Source organism: Drosophila santomea, chromosome 3L, assembly GCF_016746245.2.
Source record: "Drosophila santomea strain STO CAGO 1482 chromosome 3L, Prin_Dsan_1.1, whole genome shotgun sequence".
In the NCBI taxonomy this organism is placed as follows: domain Eukaryota; kingdom Metazoa; phylum Arthropoda; class Insecta; order Diptera; family Drosophilidae; genus Drosophila; species Drosophila santomea.
The window spans coordinates 975,917-1,000,419 of NC_053018.2; the positions used below are offsets into that span (position 1 = coordinate 975,917).

At 44.3% G+C, this 24,503-nt stretch overlaps 1 protein-coding gene across 1 annotated transcript in view; it reads left to right on the forward strand.

The window, feature by feature from the left end:
* The first annotated feature begins 1,226 nt into the window (after positions 1-1,226).
* The window catches only part of LOC120450536 (glucose transporter type 1), a 35,628-nt gene continuing 12,351 nt past the window's right edge, over positions 1,227-24,503 (forward strand). The window contains 10 exon segments of the mRNA XM_039633627.1: positions 1,227-1,536; positions 8,889-9,136; positions 14,688-14,846; positions 16,263-16,382; positions 16,565-16,727; positions 22,376-22,541; positions 22,702-22,839; positions 23,687-23,943; positions 24,030-24,154; positions 24,222-24,500. Of these exon segments, the coding sequence (XP_039489561.1) occupies positions 9,127-9,136; positions 14,688-14,846; positions 16,263-16,382; positions 16,565-16,727; positions 22,376-22,541; positions 22,702-22,839; positions 23,687-23,943; positions 24,030-24,154; positions 24,222-24,500 (1,417 nt within the window). The 5' untranslated portion in view covers positions 1,227-1,536; positions 8,889-9,126.

Consider the following 24,503-nt stretch of genomic DNA (forward strand, 5'->3'; position numbering starts at 1 on the left):
ATAAATTATGGGCTGAATGGCACTTGGAAAATCCGAGCTATAAATTACATAGTGTGACTAATGCGGGCTACTGCTTACTGGCAGTATTATTGGTAATAACGAATCGCCAGCTCAAGTGCATGCTGCTATCAACATACACTTAACTGCAAATACTCCAGAGGCACGCGTTACTTTCAACTCCCCCATATATACCCACTCCAATATCGATTCGATTTAATCGGCACTCGAGAGTTGACACCACACACCCCGCCCCGCACCCCGCACACTAATTGCGGCAACACCCTCGTTGGGGCATTAAGGTCTTACCTGATAACAGACCGCAATCGAAACCGAAATCGAAATGGGAATCGGAATCCGAATCTGAATCGGAATCGCATCGCAATCGCAATCCGAGGCGAGCGTCGCGTAATTGCAGATACAAATGCGATTACACTAAGTAGCTTGTCTCGATAATAAATGTGCCACCCCCTCCCCCTTCACCATACCCGCAAAAAGGGGTGGTGTTGGGTGGTTTGTATTTAATGGGAGTTGTCTTATGTGGAAATCGAAATCGAATGCAAGCCTTGCTTTCACTTGCCGCTCGCCTTGCCGCAGAAAAACCAAGTTCGTTTTGTCATCGTGTCGTATACGTAATTAGCAACAAGGCGTATGCTAAATATATTGTATATTGGAATATGGAAAACTTGTTATTGTTGGAACTTCTATCAGTTACTGAACTTCTGCAGCTGCTTTGTTTAACTAGTAAAATGGGTTTATGTGAACGTACACTTTACTGAAAGTTAGCGAAAATCATAAGCACAGTAATTCATTATAGATTAACGATGTAATGTGTGATATTGTACTTTTATATGAGTTGTTATGAATGCACTTTTCCAGAACATTTGTAAGCGTATTCCAGTCGTCGGCTGGAACTCTCTTGCTGCTCCTCTACGCCTCCCTCTCCGCTATTGCCTTTCCTCTTGCATACCCTTCGCATTGTTTTTACCTCTCACTCCGCCAGTAAGCATATCACCAACAGGTTTTACTGTTTATCGGCTCTCCGGCTTACGCTCTCCCAATCTCCTAGTCTCCCAATCTCCTAGTCTCCCAATCTCCTAGTCTCCCAATCTCCCAATCTCCCAATCTCCAAGTCTCCCAGTCTCCCATTCTCCTCGGTAGCTCTCATCCGCTCGCACTCTTCGCGCCTTTGCTTCTCCACTTTTCTTCAGGCCAAAGCTCAGTCTGATCTGGAACTTCGCCGCCGTCAGTCACTTCCAGTCCTACTTCCATGCGGCGTGTTTCGTGTTTCGGGTGTTACTTTTCGTCTAGGTGTAAACATTTCTAATTAGTGTTGTGTTTTCGGTGCAGTAGTTCCTTCCACTCTTCGTTATCAGTCGCGTAGTGCTAATCGACAATATCTCAAGTGCGCTTGTTACCGTTAAAGGTCGCTGTTCTTTTTTTGGCCAATCACTTGTATCAATAAATAATTAGGGGCTATCGCTCCGTGTTTATTTCGAGACATACATTAATTCGAGAAAGCAGTGAGGAGCAGGAGAGGTAAGCGGAACGCACAGAAGAATGTGTCTTTGATCTTAATGCATCCGTCTCCCTCTCTCTCTCTCTCTTTCACTGCGACAAGTGGCAATGACATGTCACACGAGCAAGTGCAAGTGCGAGGGAGACAGACGGCAAAGGAGATAGAGGATAGAGACAGAGAAAGAGACGGAGAAAGCGGTGAAGTTGAAAGAACTCGACGAGATAAAGCAATAAACGAATATTACAGCAAGTTTGCGCGCTTAAAAACAATTGCATTTCCATTTAATTTTACAACGAAAATCACGATGCAACAACAACAACAATAAGCACAGCTCAACTCAATTAAAAACCTTCGGCGGCCGGCAAAAAAAGATGAATTAAACTGTGCAAACAGAGAGACAGCAAAAACAACAAACACAAACTTCAACGCCGCTCGTCGTTACTCTTTTTCCCATTGGTTTTTTCGCTCGTAGATATCGGATGCGATTACAGTAAATATCCAGTAACACATACAACCGGTTGAACACAAAAAACATTCTTCGCAAGTAACTTTAAAAAATAAATTATTGCAAGTACATTGCGTCACGGCAATTGACACTCGTGTTTATGCGTTTCAACTGAACAAAAAGTTTATTAATAGGTTTTTTGTAAACTAAAGAATTATATAGAAATATTGTGAGTAATATTATATGTTATCAGGGTTAGCAGAACAGAAATGCAGATCTTTTTTCATGGAAATCTTAGTCACATATACTTAATAATTTGAAAAGTGTGATAAGTTAAACTGATAAGTTAAATTTACAACTGCAAGTTACAAACATAAACTTTATGAATGACAAAGTTTGCCAAGTGGTTTTTGTTTGCGGAAGGCAAACACAATTACTGATTGCGGTTAACTGTGCTTTATTTTCCAAGGTGTTATCACATCAATGCCAAGCGTTTCTTGAACAACGTACTTTTAATTATACTGTCGCACTTTCACAAAATTGCCCCTTAAGACTTGAATCAAAATAGCTTTGATTATGTTTTTCTGGCTTTAAAAGATAACTTTTAAACAGCTGCACTTGAAATAGCCTCCGAAAATAGCAATATCATGATAATAACTAATTATTGATTTAACATGACGAGCACAAAGTTAATCTGCACAGAAAGTAACGAAGTGAAATCGGAATCTTAGTAATGAATTTATAAAAAGTAATCTTAACTCTGGACATTGCTCGCTCAGAGTAATCAATAGTTTTCGGATTTTCCAGAGTTTCGGATTTAAAGTTTACCTTAACCAATATTTATTGTATGTCGGTTAACCCTTTTTTGCCACCTTTCGCATGTTTATGATTTTTATGGCTCTTCCACGCAACTGAGCAAATGCCATCCAATTATAGGTGAATCCATCAGAAACAATTGCCTGCACATTTGCTCATTTTTTACCCAACTGTATTATGCGATATTTTCGAGTGGCTTAAATGGGCAGAAAAAATTGATGTCCGTATGCGCTCCAATTTAATGAGTAATGAATCGAAATTCGATGACGAGCAGATGTGGAATGTTTGCAGATTATTAAGCACAAGTCGGTTGCGGATTAAGGCACAGAATTTCCAGAAGGCGGTTAGAATTTTATGAACTGCATCGAAATCCCATTAAAAGTGCGGATTGATTGGCTCAGGGAACTCTGGGAGTTTGACAATGTTTGCGATTCTGGAAACCCCATTCGGGTATTCAGAGTGCCTCGCTACGCAACGAAGACAAAGCTGGCCATATCACTCTACACCGAGAGAACAGGGAGTGGCTTTTATGTACATAATGTATTTTAGCATATCATTTTGTGGTCAGATAACTAGTATCTAGGTTATGTCTTTTGTAGCAATATGAAGTATGAACTTACTCCAAATATACATTAAGACCATAACTGATGGGCTTTAAAAATTGTCAAGCCATTTTGGCGGCATTAAGCCATTCTATTTTCTGTCAGTTTGGAGCAATTTCCTCGTGTTTGGCACACCTGCTGAGGTGAAGAGGAGCCACACTGCAGCAGTTTTCCTCCAAACATCGAATCATGAAAATTGCATTGAAACTATTTCAACTTTTCCGGGCCAAAGTGAAGGCGGGATGAAACGTGGAAAAGTGGAAAAGCAGAAGAGGGACTTGGTGTTAGTTGCTGTTTTCTGTTTTCTGGCAACTGCAGAGATGCCCCTCAAAAATTCATGAGTGCGAAAAGCCACAGCAGGAAAAGTCGCATATAGAAGCAGTTGAGTGGAGGGGTCGCCCCCTTCAAAAGCAAAGTTTCGACAGGCAAACAAAAATCATAACGGAACCAAGGAGGATTGTGTCGGCGGATTCCCAGGACCTTTTCCCCCTTCTCTCTCTCTTCGCTGCTCAGCCATAGGTTTCAATGTTTATTAAAAGACAATGTCACTACAGAGGCGAGGAGAAAGCGGCAAAACAGGAGTGAAAAGGACGATGGCAAGGACAGCGGAGCTCGCGACCAGAAAACCTCAAAAAGGCATGAAATGTCAGTGATTTGACGCTCGGGGAGATTCGGGTAGTTAGGTCCTCTAGCCCCTCCAGGAATTGCTAGCTGCTCATATGCAAAGTTACAGTGGGCACTGTGGTGAGTAGGAATAGCTGCCATCCTACTTTAGTTATAGTGTGGGTTAGTTTATAACGAGACACCACTGTAGGCAAATGCCAGCATTTGGACTGAGGACTTCAGGCTGAAGTCATTGTAGTCGGGCAACAAAACGAACTGCAGCAGCGCAAGAAAACACAGCAGAATACGAATCCGAAAACTGGCAAATGGGAAATGGGAAATGGGAAAACGGGGCACAGACTTTTGCTTTTCATTCATACGAAATTACCTGCGGCCAAGAGCTTAATGCCAGTTGGACTGCAAAATCCACTTAGGAAGTTGATACAATCAGTTCCTCTCCGGCCAGAGATGCAACCACTCCATGCCTCCACATCCCACATCCTGCTCCACCATTTCCCACTGCATCCTGTGGCCTGCATGAAGGACGAGGATGAGAACGGGAACGGCAAAGGCAACGGGTACGAGGATGTGAATGCGAATGTGAATCTGGCTGTGCATGTGGATGTAGATGGATTCATTAAAACAAATTGCAGCGAGTTGAAAGGCCTGTCCTGCAACGTTGCACATGCAAAAAAGAAACACTAATCTTTCTCTTGCACTCCAAAAATATATAAGTTCAGTGTATGCTTAACAGAATCAAGGTATTGATATTATACTAAATATCTATGCCTAAGAGTAATTTACCATTGCTTTGAGTAGCTATTTCTCGCTGTGCACATTTATATCCCTGTCTGAGTGTGTGGTTGTGTGTGTGTGAGTTGTGTGTGTGTGAGTTGTTTTTGGGGTTTTGTTTCGGGACTCATTGACGTGCAACATATATGGTGAGGGGGCGTGGCTGGTCTGCGGCTACTGGGGATTGGTTTTGTTTGCGCCGCAAAGTATTCAACGGCTGCTGCCTGCTGGTTGCAAGGATCCCTGGGACAGGATCTAAAGAGGAGCTGCGGGGAGTGGAGGAATCTGGCTTGGCTGCCTTATTTCGGTTAAAAGTTTAGCCCCAACCACAACTGGCCACAAGTGCAGAACGCATTAAAACTGCAAATTAACTGGAGAATAGAGCTGATGGTGATCTAGAAACCCCAACGCCTAATTAGGAGAAGAGCTTCCGCCCCTTCGAGTCGCATTCGTGGGCCCGACTCTGAGGTCTGTTAATTATTTATGCTTTACATTTAAATGCACAGCTTAGACTAAAACACACACTCCAAAACTGGGCGTTCCACGGCCTTTGAGCCGCTCCACATTCAAGTGGAAAGTGCTGCTGCTGCTGCTGGGGCAACACTTCCGCGTCGGTAAAATGGGAAAGAAAGCATAAAGCACACACACACCTACACATTCACACACTCACATATGGCATAAGGGCTGCTCCACGCCCACACACTCGCAGAAACACACTGAGAAAGCCAGATAGGCTGGCATATTGTGCTTACGCATACATTTGCGCAGACAAACACAGACCCAAAGAGCATCCTACATCCAACATCCAACATCCAACATCCAACATCCTGCGTCCTGCGTCCTCTATCCCAAATCCAAAGTGGAACCGAGTCGAGTCCCCAGACCGACTGAACTCCGTGTAACATGTTAATGAACTGCGCCAACTGTGTTTGCACAGAACTTAGTGTAATGTAATCCAGGCTGGGCACAGAATCAGGCTGGAACCCAACGTGCACTGTGCAAAATGGGAGGTTAATCTTGCAAGGCAAGAAGCTTCAGCTCAAGATGTTTAAACAAACTATAAGTGGGGCAGTTTGATATATCAGAATGTCTAAAACAGAAACGAATGTTCTGAAAATCCTTTTAAAGGTGTCCAAAAGTATCTGTGAAATCATAAATCTCGAAAGAAGAGTCCCAAAGTAATAAAGCTTTCTCGTCATTGACCACAGTGTACGTATCCACACACACTCACTCCAAGACACACACACACACACTCTCAGGGACGCACTCACACCTCAACGCCCGATGTGTCGAATGTTACGCTAAGGAGTAACTTTGACATTTACCATTCAAGGCTTATGAGTGCCACCGCAGTGGAAGGGGGAAGGGGGCTGCGGATCCTGAAAGGGGCAAGGATACCGTGCACGGCTTGCAACCCGCCTGGGCAATTGCCTTATGGTTATTTTCATAGCCCTGGCCTGGCCACAAAACTGCGAGCCAAGTGTGACAGCGACATGGCCAGGGAGGAGGACCAAGGAAGAGGACCAGGTCCTTTGGCTGCTTGGCAACTTGAATGGAGGCTGTGGGTGGCAAAAGGACGAAAGCGAAGGACGAAGTACGAAGTAAAAAGTGTGTGTGTGTGAGTTTGCAACGGCGACAATCCAGCTGGGATTTTCTCATTTTGCTCTTCTTGGCGCAGAGGTTTTCCTGTTGGTACTTTTGTTGTGATAGGAAAGGACACGTGAGTGCAAAGGCCTCACACACAGGACATCATCAGGTGGAAAATTAAATTGCATTTAAGGCAATTGACAGCGCAAGACGACGGGCCACATGTTCCGATGAATACTTTTGGTAGCTGAAAAATGCCTTCGTAAATTATTGGAGGCAAAACTGCAAAGTTGACAAGATTTCGTTGGTTGCAGCTGCGAAAAGTGCACTGTGCAAAAAGTGTTTTCGCCTTTTATTTTTCCATGTGCAAATCAGGAGCAGTAGTTAGACGTCATGATTATTCATACTGCTGGCCGAAAGTCAGGCGATGGGGTGCGGAGAGGGGTGAGGGGCGAGTCCTGCCCACTGCCCACTTGCACTTGCTGCAGTGTCGTATTAATTTAGTCAAGTGGCCACTCAAATTTAGCCAGGACTACAACTATTGAGATGGGAGAAAGGAGGGCGATGCCAGGACGTTAAATGTGCAAATGCCACTATCTCCTCTCTATCTCTCTCTACCGCCTGCAGCCGTCTCTTTCGCTCTCTGAGGCTGTGGTGTCTGTGTGAGATTTGCATAAGTGCAGTGGTGTTAGTGCGGGTAGAATGTCACTGACTTTTTTCAGCCGCCCGTCAAATGGGCGCCCAAAAGTGTGCAAAGCGAAAGCGGTGAAAGTAGAACGGGGGGTGGGGGGTTGGTGACTTTCCGGGTAGCGGGGGAGGATAGCGAAATGCCTAATGATTACAAATTGCCGGGGGCAATTTTAATAACCGCCACGACCGCAGAGCAATAAATAAAACTCACAATAAACACATTGCAACAAAGGAAGTGAGGCAGGAAAAGCTAGGAGCTAAAAGCGGCTTTAATGCATAGCTGCGATTAATATTAATTCCATGCGGTGCAGCGCTCCGTTGGAGGCCATCTATTCATCCAGCCAGTTCAAGCCAGCAAGCCAGCAAGCTTTAAGTGCGGGAATGCAGATGAAGATGCAGATGCAGAAGATGCAAATGAAGTGAAGTTGATTTCTCTGAAATGGGCGGCGAAATGGGGCTGAAATGGGGCTGAAATGGCAGGACAATGCCGCCACATCATGCGCATCATTAGCCGTGATGCAGAGCCAACTTTGAAGGGAGCCCAATTTACACGCAGAGAAACACTAATTAGCACTGCAGGGATTTCATCTTCTACTCATAGCTAGAAAGTATGCAGCTGATTAGGACTGTGTCTTCCTTTGCACACTTTGAAATGCCTTAAAGTGCACAGCTCAGCTTAGATTTGGACTTAAACTGTGTGTTCAAGCATCCACTTGACTTGCTTTAAGTTTACCACTGCACTCTCATTCTCTCATTCTGCGCAAGCTGTTTCGCCTTTTTCCCCCGCATTTTCCAGCTCATTTCGACTGCCAGAGATTTTCCTTGCTCGCCTTTTGCTTGAGCAGCGAATTCAAGCCAAATCGCTGCAGATAACCAGATAACCGGATTCTAATTGGTATCATAACTCTGGGGCCGCAGCCCGAATTCGATATACTCAAGAGCTCTTGTTTTGCCACCCCGCACGGTTTTGCCCCATTTGCATATTCATTTTGCACATAATCATCATCGTTATTATCGTCAGGCCCGTGTGTGATCCGCACTGATGGAAAACTATCAAATTCATGGAGTAATTAACAGAGTTGTGGGTTGGGGGGAGTGCAAAATGGAAATGGGAAGCGGAAAACGAGAGGCGGCGGCATTTGGGCGCCTAAAAATAGAATTTAATTTGACTTTTGCCAGTTGGCAGCCGCACACCTGTGCGGAAATGGATGGGAAAGGCGATGGGGATAGGGATCGAGGACCAAGTTCCCCCACTGATGTGCTGACAGCATTAATTTAAATGCGGTTGTGTGATTTTGCCGCTTGGCATGTCAGCCAGTTGCTTAAAGCTGAACGCTAACATTGCAAATTAATTCGGGAAAATCCTTTCAGCAGAGTATAAATTTACCCCCATTTTTGTTTAAAATTGGCGCTCCTATGTAAAAGTATTTTTCAGGCAACACTGTGTTTTTCCTACTTCCAGTCAGTTATTAGTACTATTAAATTTCTGAAACATTAAAAGTTGCAAAGCACTTAAGCAATTTAACTACAACTTCTGCAGCTTGACGCTGAAAAGCTCATAGTTCTCAAGACAACTCGGGCATTATTGTTATGAAAAACCAGGCAACTTTGGCTAAAAGCAAATATTAAAGCTGGTGTGCTAATGGAATCAGGTGATTAGTGCTAGGAATTCACAGAATATACAGTCCCCTTTTGAAAGTAAACTCCACGTCCACGTCCAACAGCTGCAGTCTGCACTTCTGACTCACTTATTTCTCCTTTTCTCCTCCTTTGCAGCTCTCCGGTGCTCGGCAAACGACAAAACTAATTTATGGCATTAAAATTGCATATTTTCTAGCAGTGCGTTGCCAGTTTTTATCATTTGCCAGGAAGGCAAGAGGCGCAATCCACCAGCAGCTGTGCCAGAAACGGAAGCCAGGAAGGCACGTCGGTCGAGGCGATTGCATTTGACTGCGGAGGATTTTGAATCGGAGTCCGAGTCCGAGTCCGAGTCCGAAAGTTCTTTAGTCAGCAGCCGAAGAAGCGGAGGATAATTCACATTTTTCCCACGGCACTGGCAACGAAATGGCTTTCCTATGTGCACCGGTAAGTTTCGCTTTATTTGGCTTCCGTTTTATCCCCAAAATACCCCCATATACCCAATACATCATGGCCTGATACTGCAGTGAAAATTATAAGGAAACGGTTTGCACTTATGGCGAACATCATTCTTAACGTGCCATACGCGGCGTATGCGTGATATTTTATCCATTAAACTTTTCCGCGCTCGTCACTCTTCGTTCGCAAGTGATTTTAATAATGTGAAAAATGTCAGATCGTTATGCTTAAACTGCCGCATGGCAGCGTTATGCGCCCCAAACTCTTGCATTGATGGATTGCAGTCGACGGCGAAATTAATCATACGCCGTGTGCGCCGCAACAGTTATGCCTCTTTAAGGGCGCCCCATAATAATGATGGTGAGTGCTCTCCTTGTGGAGGTGGAGGATGGGATGTAGAAGTAGAAGTGGAACTGCGGCATGTTGACAAACAAACACATGCCATAATACGTGCAAACTCCGGTCGAGAATAACGAAAACAACAGCTACGGATGGCTAGATCGAAGCCGAAAATTGAGAGTTTGCCTTGTATTAACAGCTGGCCGCAATGTCAATATTCCTCGTAGATTCCCAGCATCCCAGGGATGCGGGATGCGGCATGCGGCATGCGGCGAATTTGCGAGAGCAACAAGCAATGACAATGGCGGCATCGCCATCGCCATCGCCATCGGCATCCCAAAAGCCAACAGCCAAGACAAGCTGGAGGTCCAACTGCCGAACGGTGGGCCATCATCAATATTTCATAATTTACTTAGCTAGCCTTTAAAAAATAACTTTAATTTATCTTGGGTTATAGAATCTTAATAGATTGAGTATATATCTGTGCTGAGATAATGAAGATCATGCCTAAAAGTAGACAGTTCCAGCTTATCTTCTCCTTCTCTGGCTAAAAGTCTGCAATGATTTTGTATTTCTGTTGACTTCTGGCTAAAAGTCTGCAATGATTTTGTATTCCTGTTCACTTTTGGCTGCAAATCTGCAATCATTGTTTACTATATTTCCGTATATTTTTGCCGTGTGCTCCACTGTTCGAAACCCGAATCCTTTGCCGTTATATCCCCGTTCGCCAGTGCCGTCGACTGGCGGCTGTTGTGAGTGCTGATTGTCAAGTGCTCGAGCCAGACACGTGCTTACACAGCTATCCACAGCTATCCACAGCTATTCTGCAGCTGCCACGCCCCCTGCCGCCGCCCCTCTCAATATTTGTTGAATTTCGAGTTAAGCAAACGTGCAAGTGTATTTAATTTGTGATATCATCGAGGGGACTGGGATCTGTGTGGGCAGCAGTGAGGTCACTCGGCTTACCCGATCCTTGGCCAAGGGTTTTGGTGAGTCTGTGTGTGTCTGTGTGTGTATGTGTGCATGTGTGTGCGTGTGGCCATTAATGCAGCATTTAAGGATTTTGCGGTCTGAGCTGCATGCACTTCAATGGAGGGGAGTGCAGAAGGGCGGGGAGGGGGTGCTCGAAACAATGCCACATTCAAGTGCATTTGAGCAGCAATAATTTTTGCGGTGAGCAGAGACAAAAGCCTATTAATGAACACACAACAGCAGCAACAACAACAGCTTGCATTCTCTCTGCGGTTGCAGGTGTGTGTGTTTCATTTAATCAATCATGTATTGGGTAGACAAATCGCTTAAGACAAAAGCCCCCCAAGAAGCCGAGTTAAAAGGCTTTTTATCACTGCGCATTATAACATGATTACGTCCCTGAATAGAGGGAACATCTATCTCTCTATTTATCGGGGGAAGTGGTGCGGAAGCCCCTTGCAGTTTGTGCGGCTCGTTAATTGAATTTTAAATTACTCGCTCTCGAAAAATGATTAGCGGCCTCTCATGCATAAATAAGTTTTCAATTCTGTTCGCTAATTTGATTTGCCGTCGAGCGCTGACAAAGGGTATCAATTATCGTGGCCAGCTAGGAATTATGCCGCGCAGCAAGGATGGCATAATGCCCGATTACTCCCGATGGGCAGGACGAGCTCTGGTTGGAGGCCCAGTTGGAGGCCACTTGTCATAGCTGCCAGAACAGAAGAGACCATGCTGCGGACTGCAGGCAACTTTTGTCAGTGACCAGGCCTCGAAGTTGGTGCACTGTGAAAAAAGTGGAGAACTACCAGTAAGTTTCCATTTCCAGTTAGCTAAAATGGCCAATTTTTGGGTTCAAGACAAACTCTTCTGTGGGATGCTGGCTAATAAGTTTTGCGGTTGACTCTATCAGCTGGCATCTTGATTGGCCATAAAGTTTGCACTCTAGCCGGTTATGTGCCATACAATTTTTGACATTTTGCCGTGTACGAAGGCACACCCCCTTTCGGCGCCCATGAATAACTGCTCAATGCCCGAACACACACATTCGCATGGCTGACTGCTTGCGTCATCAGCGTCGTCAGTGGAGTGGAGTATCAGCCTTGGCATGCAGTCAAAACGCAGCTTCAGCCCCTGCACATCACATTTCCCACAACTATTTTTCTATGTCAGGGGACAGGAGGCAGGACGCAGGACACAGTTCGTAGGACGCAGGACGCAGGACATGGTTGCAACTGGCCCAGACTGCGGCGGAGGCCACTGATGCCACTGAGGCCACTGGATGTCATCAACTTTGCTTTGGCTCTGCCGAGAGCCTCCGCAAAGGCAAGGCAAACAAAAAGCTTAACCTCAGCACAAATTTAAGCAAATATTTGCCCGGCCCCCTTTCCTCTTCCCCCTTCCCCCTTCCACCACCTTTCCCCCTCAACTCCAGTCTGCCATTTCCATTGATGCAATTGAAGCCGGAAGCAGTTTACTTTTATTTTGCCCCTTTTTGCGGTGTCAGCAAAGAGTTTAACATTAAGCAGGTGCAAGGCGGCCACAGAGAGAGAAAACTTGACAACTTCAAGTTCCAATAAACTAGTTCTACCCGAATTAAGACGTCTTTGGAATGAATGTGAAATGTTTTGGCATCAGAAAATCATTTTCTGGGGAAATACGAGCAAATACACTTAGAAATTATAAATGAAGAGTCCTTTTTTGTGCCGTGTTCCGGGAATTTCCCCCGAAACCAACGAGAAAAACGACGTTCGACATTCGCTTGATGCATGCACGATTTTAATCGGTTAAATGCCAGGGGAAAATGGGGCAATGCAGGCCATCTCTTGCGAGCAGTGCCAACTAATGATGCGCAAAATGTTTACAAATCATTTTGTCAATAACGAGGAAGGGATAAAGGACGCAGGATCCTCCGCCATCTGAATCGGCCCATAATTTGCCCACATTTCTTGCATTCATCCGCTGGATGGAGCGGCCATGAAGAGGTCATTAGTGTGTGCGTGTGTACGCAAGTGTGTGTGCTTGTGTGTGACACAAATGGCCATTCAATATGCCAAGAAAGGGGTCGTGAGCAGGGGGGTGGAGCAGGGGGGGAGCAGAGGGGGAAGGACATGAGCTAAAGCCAAAGCCAAAGCCATAACAGCCACATGCTTTTTTCCACAACATTAACGCAAATTGCAAATAATAAAAATTCAAAATACCGAACCGTAGAAAAAGCAGCACGTGTTGCTGTTGTTGTCTGCCCTCTGTGCTGTGTGTGTGTATGTGTGTGCATGTGTGTGTGAGTGGTAAGGACGAAGTGGGGTGCTTAGGCAAAACCACAACAACGAGAAGCCATGGGCACATTTATCGCAGCCAACGAGGCATTTTTATACCCGTTACTCGTAGAGTAAAAGGGTATACTAGATTCGTTGAAAAGTATGTAACAGGCAGAAGGAAGCGTTTCCGACCATATAAAGTATATATATTCTTGATCAGGATCAATAGCCGAGTCGATTTGGCCATGTCCGTCTGTCCGTCCGTCTGTCCGTCTGTCCGTCTGTCCGTCTGTCCGTCTGTCCGTCCGTCTGTCCGTCTGTCTGTCCGTATGAACGTCGAGATCTCAGGAACTACAAAAGCTAGAAAGTTGAGATTAAGCATACAGACTCCAGGGACATAGACGCAGCGCAAGTTTGTCGAATCATGCTGCCACGCCCACTCTAACGCCCACAAACCGCCCAAAACTGCCACGCCCACACTTTTGAAAAATGTTTTGATATTTTTTCATTTTTGTATTGGTGTTGTAAATTTCTATCGATTTGTCAAAAAAAATTTTGCCACGCCCACTCTAACGCCCACAAACCGCCCAAAGCTGCCACGCCCACACTTTTGAAAAATGTTTTGATATTTTTTCATTTTTATATTAGTCTTCTAAATTTCTATCGATTTGCCAAAAAACTTTCTGCCACGCCCACTATAACGCCCACAAACCGCCCAAAGCTGCTACGCCCACACTTTTGAAAAATGTTTTGATATTTTTTCATTTTTGTATTAGTCTTGTAAATTTCTACCGATTTGCCAAAAAACTTTCTGCCACGCCCACTATAACGCCTACAAACCGCCAAAAACTGTGTTTAAGACTCTCCTTCTCCCTTCCACTAGCTGAGTAACGGGTATCAGATAGTCGGGGAACTCGACTATAGCGTTCTCTCTTGTTTAAGTCCTGCAAAGGTTTGCATATGGCCAATGCGAAAAAAATGTAGTTGGAATAGATGGGGAAAAAATCCAAGCACCAAAAGGAAAAAGGGGGGAAAACTCTGTTGGGTTTCCCAGGATAAATTTCCTGCCATTGAGTCCTAATTGATCCTTTTGCAGGGAAGCCTTGCAGCTTGAACTTTGCCCATGTCCGAGAAGACAGTGAAATGTTCGAGAATTGAAAAGATGCAATTGCTATGCGTACATTATATAAACAAGTTACCTTTTCCCCATAAGAAAACCGGATATATCCTTGCAGTCCGCGGTACTCGCTTGATTCCTTCGCCTGCCGGGGATGCAAAACGCAAATCTATTTTATGCAGAGGCACGCAGCCTGGCCAAATCCTGCGGATCGGCCGCCCACGTTCATATCAGGATATATCGTATATGTACGAATGTATAGTCGCATATGGGCGGGGTCCTTTTCCTTTTCTCCGGTTCGTGACTGGCGAGGCGTTGGCGTAAATGCTTTGCGTATGCATCCATGCATGCGACGCCATCTCGTGCAGCCTCGTCCTTAGTCCTTCGTCCTTCGTCCTTGTTCCCGCATCCTCCAACCCTGGTCCTTGGTCCTTGGCACTTGGTGCTCTTAACTGGACCCGGGGACGCGGCGCTGGCATACAATTTATGTGCGAAATATGGCGCCGCACACCTTTTACTTTGCGCTGCCTGGCTTTCCTCCGCCACATCCTTTGCCTTCAGCTCCTCCTTGCCACTTTCCTTTCCTTTCCCTTCCTTTGCCGCTGTTTGTGGCCAAGCTGCCACGTTGGGGACAAAATTAAAAGCCTTTGCATGCTCCACTTCCAATCTCAACGGGTCCTGCGGAACTCTTATTCATTGCAGCTGCACTGGGGAAAACTTTCCCATTTATTTTTCTAATATTTGGAGACCCTTTAAGGATATATATAGTATCTCGAAATAAGTATCTTTAATCCTTCTAATGACTTGCTGTGTTTCTATTTCTTCCGCATCGAACTCTGATTACGACTGTGTGCAGCTGGCCAGAGTAATGACATGGCGACCATTGGTGACCTCTCGATGATCTCACCGCCCACGTCTTCCATCTCGAACGACCAAGATCCGTTTGGACAGCTGCCCCCGCTGCCGCCGCCACTGCGTTCCACCCAAGTGCTCCAGCCACTGAGCGTGTTTCCAGGTGCCCGTCAATTGTTTTTCTTTGAGATTTCCTTTTGTGTTTCGAGAATTACTTTCTTTGAATTACTTTCTGCATATTTGGGTGCTGTACACACTCGTATATGTGGCCCTGTTGTTTGCCTGCAGTTCTTCCGCTTTTGTTTGGGCATTATTTGTTTGATTTCCATATACATATATTTTTTGCGTTGATTTGGCCCGAGTTTTTGTGTAGCTTTTTGCGCCCATTACAAAAGTTACTCTTGCACCTTTTGTATCAAATTTCTGATTTGGTTTTCTTTGCTTTTTTGCGTTGTGCCATTTCCAATTGATTGCAACTTTAATTGGTGTGTAGATTGGGTCTTTGATTGGTCGGTTCGTTTCTATGATTTATTTTTCATTCATCCACACACATACATACATACACTTGCCTGCTCCACATGACCACCACACCAAACACGAAACACCAAACACCAAACACGACACTCATAGTCCACCGGTACAGGTGTAACCCTGTACGACCACCACTAGCTACACTCGAACTACACCGCCACCGAGAACCGCATTTTGCCCCAAACTTTTGTTTAGCATTTTCAGCAGCATTCGCTCGATCAATCAATCAATCAGTCAAATCTCAAAAACCAATCAGTCCAACAGTCGCCCATTAATATATATCGAAACTTTCAACCTTCTCTATCTCTTTCCCACACACACTCTATCTCTCTCTCTCTCTCTCTATTTGTATAGTTCTATATATTTGCTTGCCGTTTGTATTGCCACTTTTTGACTATATAAAATAAGAGATTTGTTTGCGTTGCCACAAGAACCTCGTTCATTTCAAAGTTTCGAATTTTTCAAGTAGTGTTCAACGCTGCTGTGTGTGTGTGTTTTTTTTAACAAAATTGTTTATTAGAGCGAAGCGAAAAAAAACAAAAAAAGCGAGTAATGGCTGTCACAGCCGCTTTGTAAGAAATTTTTGAACGCAAAAATTACTTGTGTGTGTCCACAGCACCTTTAGCTGCCTTTTTGTGTGTGCTGTCCAATGTGAAAACCGAAATCCAGCTAACAAACTGCCACATTTTGTGCTCTCTATTCTTCCATAAATACCAACAACTACAACTACAACAACAACTATGAACTACAAACAACTACAATATGATAAATGAAAAATGAAAATGACAAAATCTCGACAACCTAAATATTTGCCTTGGTTCTTATGTTTATTTTAATGTCTGCCTTATTTCAAACAATATTTGTGTGTCACATAAAACGTGTAGAGTGAGTATAAGCGATAACGAAAAGGAAACAAACAGCTTGTGATATTATTTTTGAGTTGTTGCGTTTTCATTTCGGCTCCCTGTGTTCTTTTGTTGACACCCTCCCCTTAAAAAAAGATAGCCTCGATTTGTAATGCTTAAAACAATTTCCCCCTGAATGGCAGTGTCCAATTTGAGCGAAGATTCCTACGATTATGTTTTTGGTGGTCGACGTAAGACTCCGCCCACAACAACGTCTACACAACTCAAGCTGACCTCACCGCCCGTGCGTTTGCGACCCGAAGGTGGGTAGTCCTTTGCCAGAGAGAGTCCTGCAATGTCCTGTGGCAGCTGTGCACCTGTGATTGGGTATACAGCACTCACAAACGCCTTGCAGGACTTTCTGTTCACGTCAGTGCAGATCAAAGCTATAACCAGAACCCCATCTGTATTTCATCTGTAATTTCTGGTGCCGCCGATGGAATAGACGCCTATCGCGGAGCCAACATAAACAACGGAAGGTTCTATCGGCACTCCTTCAGCTACGCCCCCAAAAGGCAGCGCCACTCGAGTCGGGATGATCGAGACCGCGAGTCTAGGTTGAGATGTCATGGCGAGGACGAGGCCACACTGCGCCAATTGCTGCTCGAGTACGTAGAATGTGGATACTGATACTGTGATACTGATCCTGAATCTGCAATCCTGGACACACAGTCCTCCAATCCGCTGGCAACTAAAGAGAATTGAGAGAAGTGACCTTCGGGGTCAGGAACTCATTACGGGCCATTAATTTGCCAGTGCGAGCGGAGGATTGGGTGGCCATAAATATGCGCTTTCAGTTAGACAAATAAACAGCATTTATTTGCGTGCGCCATGTTTATTTAATTTATTAAACAAATAGCGAGCGATACGTGTTTTTAGTTTGGGCGCAAATAAATTGCAATTTCCATTTTAATTTGTGTGCCATTTGGTGGGCTCATAAACAAGGATAATGCCCTCAAACCCTTTTTTCGGTTTAATTTGTGTGGCCTGTGATATATTAACGAGCAAATATGCAATGTATATGTTTAATGTTCTCCTCCCACACAGATTTGCGCAAGTTATGTTCAGTTAAGTGTCCTGCGTGTGTCCTTAGACTGTCAATTATTCATTGAGGGCCTTTGTGTTGTGTTGTTTTTGTTGCGCAACCTTCCCGACAAAAGATATCACATATAGACCCCGAAAATCAACCGCGGCCATACGACATTCACCAAACCCCGAAAAGAAAAGCGAGAAAAGCGTGAAAAGCGAGAAAAACGAGAAAAGCAGTGAGCAGAGTGCGCTGTATGAGCACAGCGACTTTATAAAGACATAATTGTTGTAAAAGAGACTCTATAACTAATCAATTTATCGTATCGACGGAGTCCAAAGAAAAGCCAACAAAATGATGGGCACAATGCCACCCAGGTACATAACAATAGAGTTAATCTAAAAATTAATTAACTTTAACATTAACATTAACATTACCAATAACAATAACACTAACAATAGCGACCAGATCGCGCTGCGATTAAAACCAATTCGAACATCACTCATCCGCCATGTATGCAGAGCACAAGTTTCGTTTGGTTTGGTTTCGTTTCGTTTTATTCTTTCGTTTCATTAACCATTCATCCAATCGAGCTGATTGTGTGGCGCATTAATAACTGCGTTCGTGTAAATTTAAATGGCTTCTCATCGTTAATTAAAAATGTTAATTAGCAGCGTTTGTTTGGCGTTTGCTGCCATTTTGCCATCACATAACCGCCTTTGTTGCTATGTCACGCGCTGTACAAAATTGCAATTCAATCGAAACGTATTTACATTTATTTTGCTTAAACGTCACCGAGTGATTGAGCACATGTGTTTGTAATTTGATTGCCAAACTCTGCACGCCAATCACTTGAGTGCGTACTAGGGATGGCAAATATACGGCAATCTCTTAAGATATATAGATTTTAAATAATCTAGTTAATATTTTGATTAAGTAAATATAACAGATTAAATGCGAAGATTATATGGTAGCAGATAACATGAACTGAAAGTAGAAGAACCTGTTGAATAATTAAATTGTAAATTGTAGCGTATTGAAGTATCTGAAGTATCGACATATTTGGCATCCCTAGTATATGCGTGCTATGTATTTTCTCGTTCTGTGCAAATGCCTGCATTGCCAGAAATGCATTTCGCCAAATGCAGACGATGCAAAAGCGAAGGAAGTGCGCAATTCTGGCGAAATGCATTCCTCGCGTGCAGCCAAAACCCCTGCCTCACATGTTGTACAATGTCTATACGTGTTCTCTATCATCCGATTCCCGAACGCCCTTTGAACCACTAAAACTGCCACAATAACTCCATGACCTCCATGACCTCCATGAACAACAACAACAACAACTCAACCATCGAAAACAACAACAGCCACACGCAAAGTGGCCTGGTATTCACACCACTCAATGAGTATGCAATTACAACCAACTAACTTCAATTACGAAATCTAAATATTTTTGCTCTATTCCATTGCTCTATGCCATATTGTAATGCAATGATAATCCCCCCAATGATTTTCCCCCCCTTTCTCTGCATTTTGCACTGCTCTCTATTTTGGCACTCGTAGCCCCTCAAATTGATTTGTTAATTATTAGAACATTTGCCCGAAATCCAGTCACTTTGCTGCCCCCCTCTTTTCCCCTTTGATCCTTTCGCATGGATTGCAATTAGAATTCAATTATGTTCAAATAAATTAATTAAGTTTCCGAAACGTGCTCATCATATGGGTGCAAAAAACAGAGAGCGCGCTGCAAGTGTGGGTGTGGATGTGGGTGTGAATTCCCCATTTTGGCAGCACTTGAAAAACCCTCGAGAAAAACCAGTACAGAGATAAAAAATGTACAGAAAAAGATCAGAAACTTTTAACTCAATTCATATCCCTAAATAATCTTTAAAGTACCATAGAATAAACTAAAAAATAATGTAAAGTGAAAGCAAATATATGTATATAGTACATGTTAAGAACTCTTTAAAGGTGATTACAAGTGTGATTTGTAGAGCACTCCGAATATACATGTAAAAGTATTCCCACCGCAATGAGTTAACGCAATTAAAAAGTCCCAAAAACGGGCATTCGAAGTGATTTATTTCTCTCTGTGCGGTTGCCATTCGGCTGTGTTTTTTATGACAAGCCGAAAAGTGTTTGAGGGCCATTAAGTCGCTGTTCGCACCACACACACACACACACACAGCTACACCCACACAGTCGCACACTCGCACCCACACTCGCGCACAGCCATGTAAAGCCATTGACAAACATCCTTTGGCCCGGCAGGCAGTCAATCAGCCTGCGGTTGGCCACTTCAGCAGCGCTCTCTCTTGTTTCTCTTGTTTCCACTCCCCGCCCCTGCATGTCATCAAGTTCATAATTAGCTTAACCAATTTACCCCAAAAAAACCACCCCCCCACATGCCCCTTTTCGTGCGTAATCCCCTGCCAATGCATCACTCAGTCAGTCATTCAGTCAGTCAGTCAGTCAGTCAGTCACACAATATTTGCAGGACTTCTCAACTCGTTTAATGTCCCATCGCCGCTTTTGTTGTTTGTGTTTTCGGTTCCAATGTTTCGTTGCTGCATTGAATTACTGTACACTTTTTATGGTTTAATGCTCGATGTTTAAATGTTTCAATGCTTAAATGTTTGCCACAGACAGAATTCAGAATCCAGAATCCCAAAATCCAGAACCCAGAACCCAGAACCCAGACTAATTGGCGTAGCGGTCCCTTCACCAAAATTAACCGAAAACCAAAAGAGAGAAAACTGTAATAACCAGATACTACAGAACATTTGTTTTCCGTTCATTCGTTCATTTTGGCTTTGCATATATCTTTACCCAAAAACCAAAAAAAGCGAACTCCAACAATTTCATAATCCAAACAAAATGTTAATCATGCCAATCATAAAATATATACGAGTATATTGCCTTGCAAAACGAAATCAACGAGAGCACAAATAAATTCAAATTGATTTACAAATGCCGACGCAACGCGGGCCGTGCAGCAAAAGTTTATGAGACTCGACACAAAAACAGGCTGAAAAACAAGTATTTGCAACGTTTGGTGAATGTCCTATATGCCAATTGGTTTGAACACCCCGATTTCCCTCGATTCCCCGCGAATCCCCGCGATTCCCCGCGATTTCCCCGCGATTCCCCGCGATTTCCCCGCGTTTCCCCGCGTTTCCCCGCGATTCCCCAATTCGATCTGATTGATGAACCTTACATACAGCTTTGCGAGATGTATGAGAACAATCGATTTTGATTTTAATTTATTCGCTGAATTTATTGTGTGCACTGAGATCTGAACTGAACTTTATCTGTAAGTGAAGCGAGTCTGGAGACTTGACGGATGGCGAACTCTGGCTGCGGACTTTGTTCGGTGGGTTAATGTGATTGAAATCCTGCCAAAGGATGAGCCGCTTTTGTCTTGTCAAAATTGTGATATTCCTAAAACTGAGCGCAGCCTTTTGACAAACTGCTAAAGTGAACAGCTCGAATGGCATCCCGAATCCTGAATCCTGGAACACGTACACTGCAGCTGTTAATAAATGCACACGCCGGGGAGAAATTGGCAGAAAATTTATTAAATGCTCACGTATACAAATCCCTTATACAAAACCGAAAACCGAAAACAGAAAACTGGAAACAGAAAACTGAAAACTGAAAACCGAAAATTCCTGCAGCTGACAAGCACACATACACACGCAACAGCCAGCAATTGTTTTCGCAGAGAACAATAACTTGCACAGGATGCGCTCGAATATCTCGTCCTGGTTCTGGTTTTGCTCTCGATTCTGTTGCTGTTTCTGTTTCGGATTCGGATTCAGATTCGGTTTCGCTGCTGTACGCTGATGTATGCATAAAATAATCCTTTTATGCTCGGCACAACAATGTCCGTGAAATGCAAAACAATAACAGTACTAACGATAGCATGTCCACGCCCCTCCTTCTGCCCTGCATTAACATAATGCGCAGGCAACTCAAGCCGGCCCACGTGTCGTATGCGCAATGTGGGCGCCATGGTCGTCCCATTCGTACATTTGCACATTGAAGTATGTATATCGGCACGTCGCCATCCGCTTTTGTTGCCATTTGATTTAGATGCCCCCCCAAAACAAACAAAGAACAAAGTGCACCTTCCGATGCGCCCAGATCTGCGATATATATCTGAACCACCCTATATATATTTTCATCTAATAAATGGTATGATATTTTTATGGCTTTCAAAAACAAACTTCAAGTTAAAGTCTTAGAGAGCCTAAAATAACTAAAATGTGCTTCCACTATAGCCACTGTTTTAGGTCTCACAACTTTGACTGCAGAGCAAAGAGCGATGGCGATTTGTTTTCACAGCCTTTGCGGCTGATGGAAATGTAAATTTGATGCATTCCAAAGGGGAGCCAGATATAAACAGGATTAAAACTACAACTTTGTCGGGGTCGCCCCATCCATCCATCCGAAACAGTTGCCAGCAGAGGAGCGGAATCCAGGATAAATGGGGCCAGAGTTCAGAGCTCACAGCTCAGCTAGCTTAAATATATAAATACTAGCGTATATATGTATGTACATACATATATATAATGCCGTCAAGTTTCCATGCTCGTGCATTGTACATTACTCTTGCCTTAACCTTAACGAAATATGCCAACAATTTACTTTAAGTTACTTTTTATGTACTTAGTGGCCTGGCTCGGTTATTATTGTTGTTCCCGGTCCGCCCAACACAGAAATCCTTTCTTGGACTTCTGCCCAAGGAGCTGAGTGACTCAAGGAGCTCGGCGACTGGCGTGCGTTTCTGTTTCTGTTCGGTTTCAGTTTCAGCTTCAGCTTCAGTTTCAGTTTTTGTTGCTGGCTTTCTCGGCTTCGAGCTGTGGCCCATAAAATTTATGTTGCTTCATTCCTCAATAATTGCATAGCTCAGTAAATTTTAATGCAAGCGGTCATAAATAATTTCGTTTTGTTTGCGTTTGCGTTTGTACTTGTGTTGCGTTTCGTTCACGTCTTGCGTTTTGCGTTTTACTCTGGGCCAGAGCGAAATAAATTACGTATACGCTAAATAACTCTGTCTCAGTCTCGTAGTGGAATAAGTACTCTAAGGAATGAACTCGAAGGCATTTCCCGACCGGCGCACGACTAAAATGCATTTTCTTTGACATTCTCTTTGGCTTTTCACTCGACGCCGTGGCAAACTGTCGTGACCCTTCCACTCACCACTGATCACTGACCCACCCACAGTTTGCAAAAGCAAGTTAGCGTGATGAGCATGAATCTGTCAGCGAAACTCGATGAGCTGCAGCGGGGAGATCGACACCTGGAGACGACGGTGGCCCTGTGCGAGATTCGCACCCAGCTCCAGGAGCTGACCAAATCCGTGGAGAGCTGCCAGAGCGAGGTGTCCGAGGTGAGTTGGGTGTCTGGATAGCAATAGAAGCTGACCAAATTCAAAGCAATATGTCTGGAACTGAACAAATCTCCTTTAGTCTAGACTTTGCTTAGAATTTGTACCATAGCTGCAGGATTTGAGATGAATACCTTAAAATGAATTTGTTGCAAAAAAACAGGTGAAGCGCGACATGGTGGCGATCAAGCACGAACTGGACACCGTGCAGCAGGTGAAGGAGGAGATCGAGGAGCTGCGCGAGTACGTCGATCGACTGGAGGAGCACACGCACAGACGGAAGCTAAGACTTTTAGAACAAGTTTGTAGCTTAAATTATTTGCCATGTTGTGTAATTAAATACTTGAATTTCATTTCTCTATTCATGTACAAACCGAAACACCAAGAACCAACTACCAACAACCAACCAATAACCAACAACCCAGAGCCAGACAACCACCACACCACGACCAAAAACCACCCAGAACCAACCAGAACCACCCGAACATCCATCCACCCAGCCACACTGAACCACTGAACCCACTGAACCCACTGAACCCACTGAACCCACTGAACACCACAGAAACTGCCACCATGACGGACAGATGCAAATGCTCTGCGGATTGGCATCAGTTTCTGTCCACACTCAAACAAATTTGCACTCGCAACCTATAAAATTTTGAAAATTGGATTACCCACCCAAAATGGCACAAATTTCAGTCCTTAAAGGTGACACAAAGATTTGTTTGAGTGTACTGCACACGTACTGCACACGGCTTCTTCATCAACGTATCTCAAATATTAGCTATCTAATTAGTTTTTTATTATTTATTCTTATATGTTTCGTAGCCAAATCAAATAAATAAATGCGAAAAATGTTAATAAAACTATTATTATTTTGTTTGATTTCATTGATTTTCGATATGGTTTCCAACATCCGAACACTTTCATCCATCAGAAGGTATCTTATGGTTTCTTTACGCCTCAGTTTCAATTAGAAAATTGGCCTTATCCAAAGGGAAAGCTTTGGTTTCCTTGACGCACACTCGTTTGCAATGCGTTTGATGGACCCGCCCGCACATCCCCCCACCGAATCCCCCACCGCCCCCGCTCCCACTCCCCCAGCAGAATTGTTCACCACTAATGGTATTCCAAATCGAAACTTGCAGGGTCTCACCTTCTTCCTCACCTACTCGATATTCTCGGCGGTGCTGGGCATGCTGCAGTTCGGCTACAACACCGGCGTCATCAATGCGCCCGAGAAGAACATCGAGAACTTCATGAAGGACGTGTACAAGGACCGCTACGGCGAGGACATCAGCGAGGAGTTCATCCAGCAGCTCTACTCCGTGGCCGTGTCCATTTTCGCCATCGGCGGCATGCTGGGCGGTTTCAGCGGCGGCTGGATGGCCAACCGCTTTGGCAGGTAATTTATTTAACTTATAATAATACTAATAACGAATGAATATCATTGCTTAAAACTTTATTTGATTTATTCGATTGGCATTGCAGAAAAGGCGGGCTACTGTTGAACAATGTGCTCGGCATTGCCGGCGCCTGTTTGATGGGATTTACCAAAGTTAGTCATTCCTATGAAATGTTATTCCTTGGCCGATTTATAATTGGTGTTAATTGCGGTGAGTACTTGCCTTGCACTGCATATATTCAATCATATATTCATGGGTGTGTACTGGTGATTTAAAGGCCTCAACACGTCGCTGGTGCCCATGTACATCTCGGAGATAGCGCCACTGAATCTGCGCGGTGGCTTAGGAACTGTTAATCAATTGGCTGTGACCGTAGGTTTACTATTATCCCAAGTGCTGGGCATCGAGCAGATCCTCGGCACCAACGAGGGCTGGCCCATCCTCCTGGGCCTGGCCATCTGCCCGGCGATCCTGCAACTCATCCTGCTGCCCGTCTGCCCGGAGTCGCCCCGCTATCTGCTCATCACCAAGCAGTGGGAGGAGGAGGCGCGCAAAGGTA